We start from the raw sequence: 20,204 nt of genomic DNA, 5'->3' as shown, positions 1-20,204 counted from the left end.
TGAATGTAGTGTGGATTTTTCCCATTCATCTCCTCAGACTGTCAGCTCTCAAACCTCTGTGAAGAGGAGTGAAGAGATAAATTTATGGCTCATTATCTTAAATGAAATCTAAAGCTACTCTCTTATCCTCAGTCTTAGATGCATGGCAGTTTCTGAGTGCAGAAGCATTGAGAGAACTGTATTTGTGGGATTTGTGAATTTGCATTTGTGAAATCATGTATTGGAATTATGTGACTCAAGTAACACTGTTTTTTCGATGACAGCCATTTAAATAGTGAGACAGTAAGCTGGCTACCCAAACCTGGAATACTGCATGGAACTGGATATACAGAAGCAATGCAAAGAATTGTGGTTGAACACTGTTAGTTCTGATTTAGCGAAGATGTTTTCTGTATAACTGTGTGTGAATAATAGGGCTAGGGGGCATCATTCTAACAGAATAATGTGTTTGCTCTACTTCCAGTTTGTTGTCAGAGAGGAAAATAGAGGAATATACTATACGAATGATGTTTTAGAGCTTTAACTTGCAACTGCACATTAGTCGTTCTTAAAAGTCATCTTTATGACTGTTTTATATCTCTGGTTGCAAGTTTCTTGTTGTGGTTTTTTTTTTTTTTTTTTGGTTACCACTAGGTCAAGGGCAGTGAGTGAGTCTTCTCCTCTGCTCAACCCGGACTAGAGCACATCTGCATTGGTGTGTCCACGTCTGGGCTACCCAAAACAAGAGATATGTGGATGTACTAGAGCAAGTCTGGCAAAAGCTACTGCAAGGATGAAGGGATTTGACCACCTATCATATGCGGGAGCCTGAGACAGTTGGGATTGTTTAGCCTGGCGAAGTCTCAGAGGAGATCTGATGTGTGTATGAATATGTTCTTACACTGTATAACAACCTTAGGAATTTTTTTTTTTAATACTTGGATTTTAGAAGAATGAAGACAGTGTTTGGCACTACAAACAACTACTTCATTCTCAAGAATCCACAAGGGACACAGCTCACACACTCATAACAGGCTCTTGTTAAGAATCGCAGTCACACTCTGCAGCAGCAGCTTGCATGTGCTGCTAACACCAGGTTGGGGTGTGGCATGAGGGCAGAGGTACCTGTCTTATCTCTGTGCTTAAACACAGGGACAGGCATCCCGCTGGTATCTGCTCTTTCTCTGAACAGTTGTGAGGCAGGGGCTAGGGAGAGAGGGATCACTGCAGAGGGAAGCAAGGGGCAGATCAGCAAGGGCAGACACCACTTTCTCCAGCCCTTTGAGTTGTTTGTTCTGCCCTCACCTTTGTACTCCATCTTCTCTGGGGAGCAGCTTCTGGTTCTTGCCTCTTCTGAGCAGCTCAGGAGGAGGTGAGTTGAGGTTATACCACAGGTAAAAAGATGGCTATTTTGTGCCTTTGTACTGCAAGTCTCAAGAAGGAGGCAAATATTTTGTAATAAACGAGAAAAGGGAAAGGTAGGAAGACATATGGGGCAGAGAGGATGTACATGTCTGTTCCCAATCTCACCCCAAAAAACTTGGAGTGGCTTCTCACTCTTTGAAAGCTGTTGTGAAGCAATGCTATGCCTTTCCGAAATAAGGATTCAGAAACCCAGAAGCTGTTATATTCCTTTTGGAGACGTTGCCCTTCCCTGCTACTTCCTGACCAGCTCCCTTCCAGCAACTACACTCAATTGTGTCCTGCAGGCTCAGAACTTGAATAAATGCATGGTTTTACTGGCAGTGAGAGATAGGGGCTCTCAATGCAGGTAGATTATGTGTATTGATCTTTATGTATAGCTTATGAGTTCTCAACAACATCAATAAGTAATAGCATCAAAATTTCTGAATTATTGTGTACTCTCTGTGGATACAGAAAAAATCCTTTCCATCAGTAGCTTAAAAATAAACATCTAATACAAAAGGAATTGAGACAATTTTTATTTGAATGACATCCTGACAACATCATCATATTATTTATAGCCAGTCTAGGAACTGGAAGTATATTTCCCAATATTTTTCTTTTTTTTTTTTTTTTTTTTTTTTTACTGGATCAACTAATTCAAAACATTTCCAGACCATATGTTTTTGAAGCTTTACTCTGTTTTGCTTCTTTGGTTCATCCTTACTATTTCTGGGAGAACTTCTTATCTTTGGTGCACTGTTTGTGCAAAGAACAGTGAGAAAGCCTTCTACCCACCTACCTCTCTTCCATGTTTAGCTGGCTGTCACAGGGGAATAATGATTCCTAAATCCCCAAGCCAAAGATTGCATTTGTTTGCAGTATCTGTCCAGTATCCTTTTTGCCTCAGTTTTACCCCACTGCTGCCGCAAAGCCTTGAAGTTTAGTGTAGAAAGGGGTGGGTTAAAACTGTAGTCTCTTCTCTCTGATTTATTCATTTAAAATACATTTCTTGTTATATTTCAAGTGTGTTGCATTTGTCTTTTGGTCAAGCAGAACACGCAGAAAATAGAGAGTGAGGGCTTAGCTCCATGAGTGACTGTGAAAGCTCAAGTGCCATGCAGCAGTTGGGATATAGCAGGAACCTAGTCCAACTGCAGCCTTGGTTGTGTGGATATACATACAAAAGCATGAAAGGAGCAGGTGAAGGTGTATCAACATAGTTTTGATTGGCTATTGTTTGAATTTTACGGTAAATGAGATTGCCAGTCATAGAGGAACATTATATGGGCATGGCATATGATGATGTTACATGCTTAATGACACTGCAAAAAATCACTGGCTCAAATGAGAACTCATAGTCAACAAAGTAAACAGCTACCCCATAAACTGCTTGGTGGTTTATGTAGATGTAGAAATACTATACTATGATGAAATAGAACAAGGTAAGAACAAGGTTAAGACTGTTTTGAGACGCCTGGTCTGAATCTCCAAGTATTTTAAGGTTGAGAGAAATTACAGTGAATATTCAGTTATCTAAAATCTTAGCACTATGTTAAAAGTTTTCCCAGACAGTGAAGATATGGATCCACTTGAAAATTTTGTGACATCCATATTTGCCTTTAATATGATTTTTGAAGAATTAAGGCACTGTCAGCTTTACTAACCATCCAGTTTAACCTTTTAAAGAAATCAAATACCTAGAAATCCTCAGGGGTTAAGAGGCGAAGTGTCTTCTAAGTGCTTCACTGCTTAACATGCTTAAATATTTATATAGGTCTAATAATTTTTATGGGATTCATTCGACCAGGTGCAGTGTAGGTGGCTGCATCTGATACAGTCACTGTAGTTCCCACTAGTGCTTACAGTGGTGAGAAGCAGATGCTTCTAGGGAGTGATTCATCTTACCTTAAGGTTTACCCTAGGCAAGTCAATATAAGTTATGATGCACCAATATAAACTGCATCAAATTTGAAGCTTTACACTCCTTCAAATATAGTGGTATGTAAAATTTCTCATGTTAACTTAAGAAAAGTCTTAGAAAGCATATGCTAGTCTTTACTTTCTATCTCTGACATCCAAGTGACACAGGTTTTTCAGTGGCTGTAGACCTCTGAAGTACGTTCATTAAATCTGTGGACATGTAACGGTGCAGCTGGTTAGATGCCTCTGTATGCATAATCAGTCCAAGTACTCACAAAGCCAAGCTTTCAGCAGATTACAAAAATAAGACCAATTCTTTACTTTATCTGTACATGGAGTCCATCCATGGTTTGCTTTGATCTGTTAATTCATTTTTTTTCCCTACAATGTGTCTTTCTTGTGAACAACACTTCTCATGTTCTGTCTTGTCCATCTCTCTCACAGCCTCTTATCCAGTTCTTGTGCTGTTGCTTATATTCTGACAGGGTTTTCTCCCTGCTCTTTAGAGCTTTATTTTGGAATTGATCAAGAGGCTGTATTAAGGCTGGTCACCTTCTGGTCACTCCTTACCTGTACTCTGGAACATGCTTTTCTGCTCAGAGTAATCCGAATCTCTCTACGAGGGGAAAAACAGAAGTCCAGGAAGTTGGAGAATAAATAAACTATTAGTATGGTAGAAACAAATCTGACAATTTTAGTAATTTATGGATAGTAAACTGGGTGAATCTGATGATAAACAAAGTAACAAAAGAAAAAAAGAAAAGAATGCCCTATTAATTTCTAGTGATTTCTGTGAACTTGCTGCAAAGGTAGCATGTACATATTAGGAAAAGTACCTTACTTTTTACTACCACTCAGTAAGCAGAAAGGTAGTCTGTCACTTGTGGTTTACCTTCTCTTTTCTTATTGGATAAATGTTTAAATACACCAGGAGTCTCAATTCTCAAAGACATAGTTCTCTTTAGTAGCTATATTTAAATAGAAAAAAATAAATCAATGTTCATTTAAGAAACTTTAGCGTTCAGAGAATTTCTGAATAACCTGCTTGTAAAAAAGACAGTGAAAATAAGATTTTATTTTGTTTTTCACCTAGATGCACAGCACATTAATATTGGTTGTTAATGCACCTCTTGACATATATTCTTGATAAAGCTGACATTATTTTAACTGCAGGAGGTACTTCAAAATTCATAGCGAAACCATATTAGCATGAAATAAAGTATAATTCCTTAGGAAAAGCAATACAGATTACCAGTTTAATTTCTGAAATCTCCAGCTGAATATTAATGGTTTATATTTTCTGATCTGGAATTACACTGGTCACCTCTCTCACAGATGCTTTTCACTTTCCCTGCTGTCTGTCCCATCATTAGTTTGTCCCATGTAGAGACAGTAAAAATAGCAGACAAGTTCACATTTTTCAGGAATATGTCCAAGAGCAGTGTTCGAAAAAGACCAAAAGAACTCAGCAGTACCCAAAATAACAGATGCCCAAGTCAGTAAACTGTTGAGACCAAGCAGACAAAGCCATAGGATATGTGGTAAAAAAACCAACCAAAAAACCCTGTGCAAATATGACGACAGTTTGGTCAGAAGTGTTGTATAAAAATAAATGGCAATTCAGAAAACACTGGGTTGCAAATGAGAGGGCTGAGAGGAGGCAAGCGACTTCACAAATTTCAACTTAATCACTGCACAGAGAAGTAATAAATAATGAAATACATGAGATTGAATTAGGAAAGACGATATTTAAAACAGCCTTCCAAAACTAATAAGCAGAACCAAACTCTAATGCATGTCTGAGTTTTCATATATGAGTTCCTTCTCTCAAATCAATAAGACTACTGAAATATTTAAAATCAACTATATTCTTAAGCACTTTTCTGGCTCTGTGACAACGATCGAGCACAAAGCTGTTCCTTGCGTATGAAAAATTAAGGCTACATTGGGTTTAGTACTACATATGAATGTGGAATAATTTAGTTCAGTTTTTATCTCACCTGGATGGATGTAAGTTATGGAAAATACAGTAAGAAGAGCAGATCGATAAGGAATATTTTTCAGGAATAGATGGGATTGCAGTTTTATGAAATAAGTGACAAAAAAGATAACAAGGTCTGGAGAAAACATTCCGCTTTCAGCCTGCAGGAACTAGGATGATGGCAGCAACTAAGGAAAAATGGTTGTGAGATCTAATTGAAGTGTGCATAATCTTAAATGGTGTAGATAATGTTAATGCTTTCTACCCAGCATGCATTCAAAGACCGGGGGCAAGTACTGTACTTAAATGCAAGCATAAAGAAACTCTTATTAAATTAATAGTAACTGCTGAAGTGACCTGCAAGGCATAGGTATTGAGAAAACCACATTGAGGGTTACTGAGGCAATGATTAGCTTATGTCCTGCAGCCATCAGCACTGGGAGGAAACACTTGTGCTTTCTTCCACTTCCTCCGTGACGTTCAGGAGGGGATTTTTACTTTGTAACTGTGCTTGGACCAAGACTGTTTGACATTTTTGTTTCAGAAAAATAGATTACAATGGCTCATTAGATTTTTTTTTACAACTTCTCATACTTATAGATCAAAAAACACAGAATGCAGCTTTGGCAGCTTTGCAATTTAGGTTGTCTGAGTATATCTGCATGAACATTTCCTAGTTGCATATGTTACAAAGGTTTTGTACATGTTGATTCTTATCTAGAGCATCTTGTTAAAATCTGTATTAACCACAGATTAAGAAAAATATGCATATAGTATGCATGATCTTGGTTATTTCTTAGAGGAAGATCAATGACACGTTTGACATTTTAATGCCAAATATATTATAATCATAATTGTGATTGACATTTCTGCTGAAGGTCTTTAGTGGTAACGTAACTCAAGTTGCCCTTGCTGCTGGGCAAGCAGTATTTATTTTGCTGGCAACGTCTGTTGGCAGAGAAAGTTCCCTGATTTTTTAGTTTTATTATTTTTTAGTTTAGTTTTTATTTCAACATCTCCCCTCCAGCAAACCCTTGACTTCTGTAGCATAACCCTTCTTTATCCATTATTAGAGAAGGTACAGTTCCAAGTGACTGATGTCAAACTACTCTCTAAGCACTTCTGGTGGGGTGTAACTGCAGCATGCAGCTCTGAGATATTGGAGAAGTTACGGAGCTGAAAGAAAAGGCAAATTAGCCCGGGCCAAGTACCGAATTAGTGACGGGGTATTGCTCCCAGGACCAGAGAAGTCATCTCTAAGTTGTGCTGTTCTGTATAGAATAAACAATGTTTTTATGTATTGCATATGGGAGGATGTCACCTGTTTTAGCTTGAAAAATCTGGGATTTCTTGCTTAGGTTTGAAACCAGAGAATGAAGAAATGAACAAACCATTAATTCCCAATTTAGGACGAGGAAAAGGTATTTTTGTAAAGATTTCATTAAATCTTGAGCTAACATGGTGTACCTTATTTCTTAAGATGTTGTAGTCTAGTAAAAGAAATAAAAGATGGAAAGGATGGAATTTGGGCTGTATTAGAGTGTCCACTCTACAGAAGAACTGAGAAATTCTCAACTTAAAGCCCACCAATGGTTCTTCTCCCCATTTCCAATAGAGTGCAGGGTTCCTTTGCTCAAAAGAACAGTATCGTACATATCCATATCACACATTTAAGGTATCTTTATATTGGGGAAGTTTTTTCCCTCCTTTACATCATTTAAAGGCAGAAAAAAAATAGAGCAGATATTTAAAATCCAAATGTAGACAGAACAGCTGTAGTTTTAGCATGTGATAGCTGGATGAAATCTAACAAACAATACTAATAGAATGATAATAGTTTTGGGCAGCCAGCCAGGAACACACTGCTGTGAATAGGTCTGAAAAGAATTTTCTTTTTTTTTTTTTTTCTTTAATGGATTATGGCAATATAGCCTGTTTTATCAAAGGTAAAATATTTTATGAAGTCGTTGGTTTCTATTAAATTTTGAGGATAATCTGTTATAGACAAGAAACATGCAAACTGGATAGCAAGAGTATGAGTGGAGGAAACTCAGCTTGATTTGGGATAAACAATAATACCATGACTGAAGGACAGCAGGGATTTGAAGTTGAATTCTAATATATTCCAGGCCACTAGCCAAATGCTAAGCAACTGAGTGTGACGGACAAAGATATACAACCCTCTTTTGCAATACAGTTCCATTTATGGAAAATTCTCAATAGATTTTGTCTTTTATTCTGTTTGGAATTGGAAAGAAAATTTGCAGAAACTTCAGTAGATCTGCCATTTAATTTCAATGCTCTGTTCAACCTCTAGCAGAATATAGAACATATGTGTTAGCTGTAAATTATTTTTGTCTAATGTAGATCTGAAAATATTTTCTGGAGTATAGAAAAAGCAATTATTGACATTTTTAGATCTGCTTCAAACTCGAATAGACCTTTTCAAATGAATGGTCAGAAGAAATATGCAATGAAAAGGGGATGACAATTGCTTATTTTTCATTAATAGTGAAAGAATCAAGTTAAACGTAATGATAAATTTTGAATTTGGATAGGATAATCGGTTTGAGATGATTCTGCTTCATGTTCACTTGACTACCTACTGAAACTCTAACCATAAAGTCTCTATTAATTTTACTGGTTGCACTGTTAACCACTGAACTGAAGGACATTCTCCATAACTCCATTGTATACTTTCTTGGCATGTTTCAGAAGTAAGACGAATGCATTAAGTTTGTTAGGCAGTATTTATTAGAACTTACAATGGATTCTATTACTTGGACTTGGATTTGATATGTAACTTTATTTTGCTCTGAACAATAATAAATATTAAATTTTCTGTTCATCCGAAATGTTCTTCTAGGAATTCCTTTTACTTTTTCTTTTTCTACAAAGTTCATAAACATAGCTCTTGGTGGTGTGAATAGGTAGAATGAAGTGAATCTTTTAGCTCAAGAGGCAGGTGAAGCAGTAATGCTAATGTCTAGGTTGTTTTCTTCTTTTTTTTTTTTTTTGAGCAGATCTGCTACAATTTTCAGTGACTGTTTATCCTTTCCATGACTTGAAGACAAAAAAAACCCCTGTCAGCTGAGAACGAATTCATAGAATCATAGAATGGCTTGAGTTGGAAGGGACCTTAGAGATAATCTACTTCCCCTGCCATAGGTAGGGACACCTTCTGCTAGACCAGCTTGCTCTAAGCCTTATCCAACCTGGACTTGAACACTTCCAGGGGTGGGGCATCCACAACTTCTCTGGGCAACCTGTTCCAGTGCCTCACTATCCTCATAGTAAAGAATTTCTTCATAATATCTAACCTCTTTCAATTTAAAACTATTCCCCCTTGTCCTATCACTCCACTCCCTTGTAAAAAGTCCCTCTGCATCTCTCTTGTAGGGCCCCTCTAGGTACTGGAAGATGCTATAAGGTCTTCCTGGAGCCTTTTCTTCTCCTGCCTAAACCCTCTCCCTGTTTTCTTGGGAGAGGTGCTCCAGCTCTCTGATAATGTTTTTGTGGTCCAACTATGGACTCACTCCATACTATGGACTCACTTCTTATATTGGGGTCCCCAAAGCTTCAATCACTGTTCCTCATCATAACCCACAGACTTTATGGGAGTAAAAATGTTTAACATCAAAAGACCAGATTTTATTTTCTGGTCTGACTTCTTGCATTCAGACATCTGCAGGTCTTACCAAGTTACACTGGGAGTAGGTCAGGCTGCCCAAGCAGGGAACAGAGAGGACTGAACGTTCCTTTCCCATTAACCTATAGGCACACATCTTTCAGCTGAAGTATTTCGCATATGGATTTTATTTTATCTAAACCAGTTTCTGTCTTCAAAAATATTGATTTGTTCAGTAGCCAGAATTGCTTCCTAAAATGTCTCCAGAGCAGAATGCAGCTGAATATCAGACTTATTGTGATTGGATTAATTCACTGAAATACCATCAGCATGGAGGCGGGTGCCTTCCAACCTTGAGACCAGCTGGAAGTGCTTTTTCTGAAAATTCCCAGGTGCCAAAAGGCTGTCAGTGGAAGCAATTTCAGACACAGAATTAATGAAGGTAACAACAGATGATATTGGGCAGCAGCATTTGGCAAAACATCTGATTTTAAAAGGAACAGTAGCTCTAATCACATGGATAATGTGCTATGGATGATGAGAGGGATGTTCATCCACGAGATCAATTCTTGTCCAGTGTGTTTAATACAACGTGCATTTTATGTTCCCATTTGAATGAGGCATCTTGCCCATGTACCAGCTAGTGAACCATCATAGATATTCTCCCAGATGTTTATTTTTTCTTCTAACTGTCATACTTAAAACCTTTACAGAGTTAACAGAACATTTTTTAATTATAATTACTTTTATTTGTTATAGCAATGAAGATTGTCCAGTCCATAAAAACTTCTGAATGATGGAGTCTCTGGAGCTTTTGTCCAAGAGTATTATATGACAGCTAAAAAATATTCAAATATTCAAAAATACTCACATATTTTAGACTATTATATGACAGGTGAAAATGTAACTGATTTACCACTGCTGGAAAAGCTGGAAACTTAATATTTTCTTCATTAGTCAAATTACGTTAGCGTGTTACCTTTCCTAGTTGGGGATCAGGATTAGAGCATAGCTAGGAGGGGAGATTGCCACTGTGATTCCTGGGTCCAGTTCAGAACCTCCTTCTTTGCTGTCTTTATATAGACACTTATCACCAGCAGTTGTACAGGTAAAATGGCAAGAAACATTATCTTTGTTTCTTGATCTTCACTACTTTGTGCTTCTTTCACCTGGTTTGAAGATCTGTGCAATGCAACTGTCAATGAAATTGCTGCACTTAACTTCTTATATTGAAATATTTTCCAAATATATAGGTGTTTGCAACAATCTTTGCAATGTGATTTCTTTTTCTCTAAGTCATCCATCAAAGTTGATTAAATGGTACATTTTGTGCATTGAGGTGGGAAGAAGCAGTCTAATATATTCCTTTTTTTCTTTACATGCTATCATGTATTTAAGGTTCTCCTTAATATTCTTCTTGAATAAATATCAGTCTTTTCTTATTTCAAGTACTGTTATGATATTAAAATTTATTCATGACTTCACTAGTGGCAAGATCAAGTTCAGTGATAGTTTGACTGCACATCTGGAAAAGTTGGCTTTTATAGTAAAGTTACTGCAAATTAACATTTAACCTAAATATTTATATTTTATAATTACCATTCCATTAAAAATGCAATATAATTGTTATACTTCAATCTATTCTCTGTCTCTGGGTTAAGAATGTATTGTTTCACTCGTTATGTGAAGTCATCTAATGCTGTCTCAAGAGTTGTGGCAGGCAAATCTTTTAACTCTTCATTATTCATTAGTTTCCATTCTGGTCCTTCTAGCTCCTGGGACCATCAAGTCATCACATGCTTGCACTCTAGTATTATTGTTGGCACAGGCTTGTCAGAGCATAAGAGTTCCTGGCAAGGCACGCAAAGGAGTGGTGTGTGGTGTTACAAGTACTCATTTCTGCAAATTACCATCATGTTCCTGAGTTTCACCCTTGTTATTTATTATCCTATGACAAGATTCTGTGTCCAACCCTGTATCACTGTAAGACTATTTTGTATGGAGCTTTCTGACATTATGCCCTTTTTTCTGGAAAGAATTATTTGCATTTTCCTTTTTTTGCTGATTTATCAGCACAATTTAGCTTTCTAGAAAAGGTGCAGGAAATAAAGGTGATAACTGCCATACGTAAAAAACTCTCTGTGAGGGCTAGTTTTGCAGCAGCAGGGGCAGATTTAAATTTCTAGTGATCATTAATAAAATTCTTGTACAAGCCTAGTGAAGAAACCTAGGAAAATTAAGCTAATCTCTCTGGTCTCTCTGGTGTTCAATCAGCAGATTTCCCCCATTTGCAAACATGAATCAGTTGTCTTAGAAGAAGACATTTTATTCAAGAGAGGTTATGCTGTTACCTAAGATCCTTTTTTTTACTTTTCTTTTTCCCCTCCAATGTATAATACTCCATTATGTGTATAATACTACAAGTGTGTAGCTTTGTTTCACAGTCTTCTCCTTTGGAGAGGCAAGTGCTCTGGCACCTTCTGCTGGGTGACAGGCTCCTTCTTTGATCTGCTGATGAGCTTGTGGTGGGATATGCTCTCACCACTCTACTCCACCAGCTTTATGAGGGGAGTGTAGTTTCCTGCCCTACTCTTTTATTGGACTTACAATAACTTTGCTAGGAGTTTCTGTTACTGATTTAGTTTAGCTGATACAGTCCTCTTAAACAAACAACTCTTAAACCGACCTGTTGCCTTAGATGAGAGTGACTGGTTACCCAGGATAATTCTGCTCTTTTATTTTTCCCAGACTTCTGTACAATATTACAGTGACAAAAATTAAACATAAATGCTTCCTTGAGATAATAAAACATCTGAACACCAGAAGATCACTTGTCATTTCCAGTGGCTTCCTTTCTCTTTCCAGTACTAGGGACAACAGTGTGGCTTCATTCAGCCTTCCAGCTTCCAACTTCTGGATTCCTATGGATATGCATTCTGTATATAGTGTTGTTTCCTATTCTAATTTTGTTTTCCCTTTCTAATATCCATCTGTAAGGTCAAACATACGCAGGTATTCTTCCCAAGAATACCAAGGAAGGATCGAAGGTTTATTTCAGAGGCAAGGACCACTTCTAAACAATGCTGCACACAACAGGCCCCAGGGAAAAAGACAATGCCCCACCTTCTCCAAGGCTTTTTGTATCTTCTCTCTCTCTCTCCTCCCCCACCCTCTCTGTCCCGAGGAGGCCCTGTACATGTCTGCAAACATATTATCTCTCTACATATCAGGGAGAGACAGAGCTTCCTCACAGTTTCTCCCTGCAACTTTATCTGAAATGCAGAAGGAAGGAAAAAAAACATCTAACCCATTTGAGAAGGCATTTTGCAGTCTTCCTAAACGAAACCAGTTCTAGCTTGCCATTACAAATTCTTGCACAATTGCACCTATTCCTCCTACACCATCCTTTCTTATGGAACTCCTAGTCTTTCCCATTGAATGGCAGAGCTTATCGTCTTACCATTCCCGCTTCTGTACTGACTTTCTTTAAGGGAATGCACCATTACTTCCTTAAACAGGAGCATGCTTGCTTTAACTTAAAGTACTTCAGACTGATGCCATTCATCCAGATTTTTGACTACATAACTGAAAGTTATAAAAAGAGATTCCGGTAAGAAAAAGCAGAATGGCTTTCTGTCCTGTAGAATGAAGCGAAGAAACTATGAAAAGGCTGCAAGTTTCAAATCAGCCATGAATAAACCACTTTAGACCTAAAATACAGAGGATTTTTGTTTGGTTAAAAAGGCCTGCACCATCTCAATGAATATGTGGGTGGACTGTGTTTTGATCTTATTTGCTTTATCACATAAACTTTTAGTTATGAATATTTTCCTGATATTTCCATATAGTTGCGCTGTATCAAATACCTTTCCAGTAAGTCTACCTTATGTCAGTTCATTTATTAACATGATTTTTTCACTACCACTTTTTAGAACTTAATGAGGTTTTTCATTTTACCTCTTTGTCCCTCTGAAAATAGAATATTGAGTGCTGGTGTTTGTTGGGTTAAGTTCATTGCATGTCCCAAATTCTTACAGGGATGATTTTAGGAAAAGTTAATTACTTTCAATGACTTAACTTTTTCAGGATATTTCTCCTTCTCTTTTGAGTGTCTTATTAAATGTCAAAGTGATGCAGAATGAGATCAACCATGATATATGTGATGCTTGAAAAAAAAGCCTCTGGACATATCCTAAAATCCAAGAATTGTTTGAGCATGAAATTTTCTCATTTTATATTTTAATAAAACCTTTACTCAAAAAGAAAATGAAGAATAATGTTCTTTTGTAATTCAGGTGTCATTAGTTTTGTGCTTAAACCTGAATTCATCTCATCTCACCTTACATGGCTGAGAAATCTCTTACGTCTTCTTCATCTTTCTGTAAGCAATGAAGAAAAGTAAGGTTTTGCTTCATTGTTTCTAAGGAAATGTAAGCAATTAGGATAGTGCATACAGGCACTGTAAGTCACAAAAAAGTCACAAAGGAGGGATATGAGCTGTCTTGCTTATATCACAGATCTTCATCCTAAAATGATCTCACAGGTATAGAGATGCTTCTTGTTACTATGGAGCTTTGTACTATCGATCAGAAAAATCTACCGTTCAATCTTTGAAACCTGAGTTAGGTGAACTTGTTTCTTGCCACTACTGTTACTTCAGTGTTGCTCTTTACTTCTTTTTCTTAAGGATCAATCAAATTATGTTTGATCCAAAACCATAATAGCTTGAAAAACAAGTCCTTTGTAGTCAGCAGGCTGCAAGCAGGTAGGCTGCTGAGAGGTATTCCTCTTCATGTTGGATTTCTAATGTTGAATTTTCTCTCTTTCTCAGTCAGAGGTACAGGTCCTTATTTCCACTTTCATTGTACAGTGAATGAATGATGTTCAACAGAAAAGCTGACTAGGTCCACCTGGGAGAGGTTCATTCTTCTTCCCTTATGGGAATGGTTTTGGAAAATAAAGATGACAATAAACAGCACCTCTTCATGCTGTACTTTTTTCATGAAATCTAATAGAACATCAGTTGCTATAATAAAAATATTTTACCTTAGAATGATCTGGCAGCAGAACGTCCTAAAAAATATTCTGTAGCTCCTGACTGGTGAAGAGAAAGAACCTTCTATTTAAATGGTATAATGTAAACTGTCCAGTTATGCACACTATAAGTTATTTGGAGTTTAGGGGTTTTAACTAGGAAAATAGACTGTATTCATGCCATTATTACAATGTAATATATTCTTTGTGAGTCTAAAATCAGTCAGAAAATGAGTCCTCTCTCTGGTAGGCTAAATCAAGATTTTCATAAACATGAAGAAAAGACTTGAATTTTTATTTCAGATTAAACTTGTCTATCTGAATTTCCAAAAAGGGTATCTAACCCAAATATGCTGAATGCTTGATTGAAGAAAGTGAACTTAATGCTACAGTTGGATATACTTACATAGGCTTGAATTCACCTACATTTTCTGACTGTCTTGAGTTTGAAAGACTTTAAGTAACTGTATCAAGGAGCTTATTTTTTTGACAGTCAAACCAATTTGCGTTAAAACATTACTTTAAGAAACCCTTCAACCACTATGCCCGGCTGAAAAATAAAAATAATACTTGAGAAGCACTTTCCTAGCAATATAAATAGTACTGGAGGGAATGACCAGAAGTATCTTCATAGTAGGATTGTTTTCAAAAATGAACATATAGGCATTCTATTCATAACAATGCCTGAAAATCATTCACGAAAATATGCTGCCTTTAACTTGGGCAGAAGAATTTGGTGAAGTTTTCTGGAGTTTTTGTGTGTATGTTTTAAAGGTTTTTCCTCTTTTCTTTTGTTATAACCATTGTGAAATCATGAACAATTTCCAGTGTTTTAGCCACTGAGTCCCCTTTTGTAACACAAACCAGCAGGAAGCTGGAACTCAAATAAAATTCTGAGTTTCAGCCTTGGCTAACATAATTATTTTCTCTTTTTCTGCTGCCTGGATCTGTTTTATTACCTGAAGATAGGAAGAAGTGCTACTAGAAGTTCACCCAGTAATTTAAAGATAGATAAGACTTTGAGAATATGATATCCTCTTGGAGCTATCCTCAACTTATATGAAGAGCAGTTGGTGGGGAATTCATCATGGTGATTTAATCCCTTAGGCCTTCTTGATCTGTGCAATGTGTAAGACGCATGATCTCAAACAAAGGATTTTACACCACTGACTTTTACAATTCCCTAGTTTAATTTTGTAGACAGTGGATTATAGAGCTAAAGTTAAAAAATCTCTTTAAAATAAATGGTGCTGTAGGACTTCCAAGCTATATGATGATGAAACTTCTCTACATGACAGCAGTGCACGGATTGTACCTTTTTGCACCCAGAAAAGCAAAGGGTTTTTTTTCTGACTGCTAGCTGAACTTGTGTTGACTTTTATTTTTTTTTATTTGATTTTTTTCCAGCTTTCATTTGCAGCAACAACCCCAGAGCTGGCTGATAAGAAAAAATATCCTTATTTCTTCCGGACAGTGCCATCTGATAATGCAGTGAATCCAGCAATTTTGAAGTTACTCAAATACTATCACTGGAAGAGAGTAGGAACTTTAACCCAGGATTTACCAAGGTTTTCTGAGGTAAGATTTGCACAATTTCTCTTACACACAGAGAGCTACTAATATCAGATTTCTAAAGAGTCGGTTCCTCTATTAATAGCAATTAAATAAAAAGAAACAGACCCACTATATCAGTCTTGTTTGGCTTTCTCTTAATAGGTCACCTTTTCTGTATTGAATAAGCTTAATTTGACTGTCTGTAGTAAAAAACTACCCACACCTTTGCATGTCTATTTTTTTACACCCAAGACCATTGCACCCAAGTGCAGAGTCCCTTTATGTTCTTTGACTTGCAAAAATGTATGTCTTTGAAGGAGGCTGGTATCCTGACATTGGCTCACATAAAAGAGAGAATAAATCAAATTTTGTTGTGCTCCTTTTGTGCTCTGATTTCTTCTAAGCATCAATCTGAACTATGACAAACAAAATCTGGTAAGTCTATGGCTGAAAATATTGGGGGAGCTTACTGAGACAGAAATGACTGAGGCCCACAGAACTATTGTGATCACATACCATGCACTCCTAAAATCTGAGTTTCACCCTGACCATCATTTTGGTCAATGTAATGGTGGTAAAGTATTGACCAAGTGACTTAAGCATGGGTTTAACAATAGAGTAAAAGTAAACACCCTATAAGTAATTAATAACAAAAAGACAAGGGAAAGAGTCAGCCCATTAACTGACAGAGAGACAAAACTAATAGAGGTATGCCTTGTTGTTTGGTTGTTCGGTTTTTTATCTTCCTCAGCATTCATTTTAAAAAGGCTGACTGTGTTCTGAAGATCAGCCTAATTAAAACTAGTGAAGAGGGATAAGAACAGGTTAGAGTCTGCTTAGATGAGTCAAATATTTTCAAATTGTCTCGCACAATTAATTCACTATGGAATACTTAAGAAATCTTAGACTCTTCCCTTATGAGCTTCAAGAATTAAAGGATAAAAAGTAAACGAATTGTAGAGGGAGGGAAGAAACATTTGTGTCTGTCTTTCCCAAAAACACACAAGGGCCCAGGGAATTATAGACCAGTCAGGTTAAATTTAATTCCTAGAAAGACACTCGAGCAGATAATCTGTTTGGAATTACACAGAAGATAAAAAGATGCTAAACAATGACAAAAATGGATTTGTCCAGAATAAATCTTGTAAAGCAATCTGATTTCCCTCTATGACAAGATAACAGCTCTCAAAGAGGTGTGATAGTGGTAAGTGTGGTGTTTTTTTACTTACAAAAATGTTAAAAGTGCTCCTAAAGAAAAGTAGGGAAACTTGATCTTGGTGAAGATAACTGTAAGAGCAGTCTAGTCTCTAACAAATATTGCTACCACTAAAGTTAATTGACATCAAGTCAGTAAAATATTTGTTTTTAAAACAAATGCTGAAGCTAAAAGTCACCAAAAAGTATGGTATGCTTTACCCTTCTCTGTCTTGGAATTATAATTTCAGTGAGTAGTTATCAGTGGTTTACTGTCAAACAAGAAGGATGAGATTCTGTCAAGTAGTTTTCTCCAGAAAGAGATAAGGTTTTCTCTGGACAGTGGGATAGAGAAAATGTTTATTAAATTGCAGTTGATACCTACTTGGGAAAAACTGAAAGTACTTTGCAGAGGACAGGATTAGGTTTCAGAATTATATTGATTTAACCCCAGCCAGCAGCCAAACCCGACACAGCCACTCACTCACTCACTCCCCCACCAGCAGGACTGGGGAGAGAATCTGAAGGGTAAAAGCTGGAAAACTCATGGATTGAGATAAAGACAGTTTAATAGGGAAAGCAAAAGCCGTGTGCACAAGCAAAATAAAACAAGGAATTAATTTCACTGCTTCCCATGGGCAGGCAGATGTTCAGCCACCCCCAGAAGAGCAGGGCCCCATTATGTGTTAATGGTTACTTGGGAAGACAAGTAACTTCAACAGTCCTCCACTTCCTCCTTCTCCCCCCCACTTTATATACTGAGCATGATGTCATATGGTATGAAACATCCCTTTGGTCAGTTTGGGTCACCTGACCCAGCTGTGTCTCCTGCCAACCTCCCATGTACCCTCAACTCTCTTGACAGCTTGGCACTACAAAAAGCAGAAAAGGCTTTGGCTCTGTGTAAGCACTGCCCAGTTAAAACAAAAATATCTCTATATTATCAACCCCATGTTCAGCACAAATCCAAAACATAGCCCCATGCAAGCTACTGTGAAGAAAATTAACTCTACCCCAGCCAAAACCAACCCATTGATGAAAGTTATAAATAATACTTAAGTGAAAAAAATTACTATCTAGGCAGCAGATCTCCAGAGAAAGATATGGGAGACACTACAATAAACCACAAACTGAGTAAGGGTCAAGAAGTTCATAGTGCCTGACCTCTTGTAAAAAATAAAAAAGAAAGAAACAACTCCCATTTCACCACACCAATGTAATGCAATATTGACACGACACACTGAGTAAACTTCAGTGCTACTTAGTGTTCATTAGATGTAAGTTGGAACATCAGATCTAGTATCATCTTCAAGAAGGAAGCAGACCAGAGACACCTATAAAAAGGTTCAGTCATCTAGAAACAAGTTTGATGAGAACAATTAGAAGTGGAAAATAGTGAAATAGACAGGGTAGGTTTTTTAATCTTTCTCTTGTAGGGCTTTTTAGGATAAGACTAAACAAACACAATACAGTGATTCTTGGTCTTCCTTTGGGACAGAGGGATGGACTTCATGTGTGTCAGGGTCACTTAAGAAGTGTTAAAATTGCAACTTTCAAAGGTTTGCAAGAGTGCTGCACTTGCATTCAAAGCCTTTCCATTTCTCTTGAAAGGTAATAAACAACCTTCTAAGTCAGACTACAAACTCAATTTAGTGTGATTCATTAAAGCTTTCAGGTAAAGCAAGATCCAGTTAAAGCTTCCTTGAATTCTGATTATTATAGAGCATGTTGAGTCCTGGATCTTCAAAATGATTAGAGCTCAATCCTTCCTTTTTCAGCTCAATGCAAAGTTTCTCCCTTCCTCATGCAGACAGTGAAAGCACAGGAAGAAGTGAAGGAAATGATTCATTTGTTGTCTGGGATCAGTGAGGGATGGGAGCCACCAGCAACAGAGCAGGAGAGCATGCGGTGTCTGGGCAGAGCCCAGTCCCACTGCAAGGGAGAAAGGCAGACCCAGGGATTGAGACCAGTATCAGCCAAGCATTCAGACCATCAGGCAATTAAGTCCATAGCATTGAGGCAGGTCCAAGGCCAAGCTGAGAAATCATTCCACAGGTCAGGATCAGTTCTAGTGGCTGCTGCACAGGTCTGTGGCAGAAACTGAAAACACAAGACTAAAAGGTGTGGGTGGAAGTCCCAGAGGAAGGACCATCAAGGCCTGTTTGTGGCCTCCTGGTGCAGGTATAAGTCTATACATCCACTGAAAATGTAATTTTCCCTCTAAAGAAATATCAGGCAAAACTATACTTCTAACATTTTTTTTGAAAGTGACAAAATAGTTGAAAAGCATCTAAAACTTCTCTCTTTGTTGTAAAATGCCCCTGAGTTTAAGATGTGATTGGTCTTATGTATACTGAAAATGCATTACAAAGCACTAAATCAGAAGTAACTGAATGTCATCTCTGTTACTCTCATTTGAAATAAAATAAGTAGAAATAAATTAATGGAATCTTTAGAAAAGCCTGTGTAGTAACTTGGGAGGGTTTAATCTTAGCAGCAAGACAGAGCAGTTCTCTCTCTCATTTTTCCATGTCCCAGAAAGACTGTATCAGTTTGACAGATCTCTTTTTTTTTTTTTTTAATCTAGAACAATTTGGATATCTATCTAAATTTCCTCCAGTGGTCCTTCCACCTAAGCACATACAGAAATAGATGCTTCTTTCTTATTCTTATTGTGCAGGGACTTCATACTCATGTAGTTTAGTCAACAGGAACTCTGATTGCATCTCTTCAACTGCCATCTAACTTAATTTTTTTTGGGGGGCTGACCATATTTTTCCTTAGCTGGATCACTGTCTTATCTCCTGAATAACTTCAGCTCATCTAATTTCTCTGCAAGTTAGCCGCTCCTCAAAGTCATAAAGCTTTTTGGTTTACGTTGCCTTGTAGTGAGACAGTTGTCTCAATTGCTTAGATTATCAGTCTTACTCCAATACATCTCTGAAGGCCAAAATCACAGAGGATTTATTACTTCTTTTTCAGTTGTTTCCTTTGGTAACCCTTTCTGCTGAGACTTTGCATTGTCATCCATTTCATTTTACTTTGTGATAAATCTTCTCTTTCTTTTTTAAAAATTGTTACATCTTTCTTATTCTCCAGGTTGCATAGGGAAATAAAGGATAGGTAGAGAGAATGGAGAAGTTTATGCTAATGTTTCAGTTCTTAAAGCACATGCGCAACATCTATACATCTCATACTGTTAGTGTGGCTCGAGACTCCCTTTCTTGGCATTACTTGAATCTCAAGGATTATGACTTTTCAAGTGACCTGAATTCTATGGCTGCCAATAGCTCAGCTCACTGTTAGCATTCTTTGTGAGTTCTTCAGGTCTGTTTGTACAATGAGAATATCCCTTCCGTTGGATTAATTTTTAAATTGTGTAAGTTGACTTGGTATAAGGATAATATACACACTTCATCAGTTCTGTTACCTAAGTAGGACAGGTTCATACCTATTGTGCTTCTGTGTCCTAGATTTTATGGATTGCTGCCCTGTTCTCATCCTCTG

At 37.2% G+C, this 20,204-nt stretch overlaps 1 protein-coding gene across 2 annotated transcripts in view; it reads left to right on the top strand.

The window, feature by feature from the left end:
• GABBR2 (gamma-aminobutyric acid type B receptor subunit 2) overlaps window positions 1–20,204 on the top strand; it is a 474,253-nt gene that overhangs the window by 170,454 nt on the left and 283,595 nt on the right. For both annotated transcript variants that reach the window (XM_051812706.1, XM_051812705.1), the window contains exon 3: window positions 15,357–15,527. In XM_051812706.1, the coding sequence (XP_051668666.1) occupies window positions 15,357–15,527 (171 nt within the window). The remainder of the gene's footprint in view (window positions 1–15,356; window positions 15,528–20,204) is intronic.

Source organism: Manacus candei, unplaced genomic scaffold (assembly GCF_025592945.1).
Source record: "Manacus candei isolate 608988 ecotype Guabito, Panama unplaced genomic scaffold, ASM2559294v1 h1tg000088l, whole genome shotgun sequence".
NCBI classification, from domain to species: domain Eukaryota; kingdom Metazoa; phylum Chordata; class Aves; order Passeriformes; family Pipridae; genus Manacus; species Manacus candei.
This window is presented reverse-complemented; position numbering and strand designations above follow the sequence as displayed.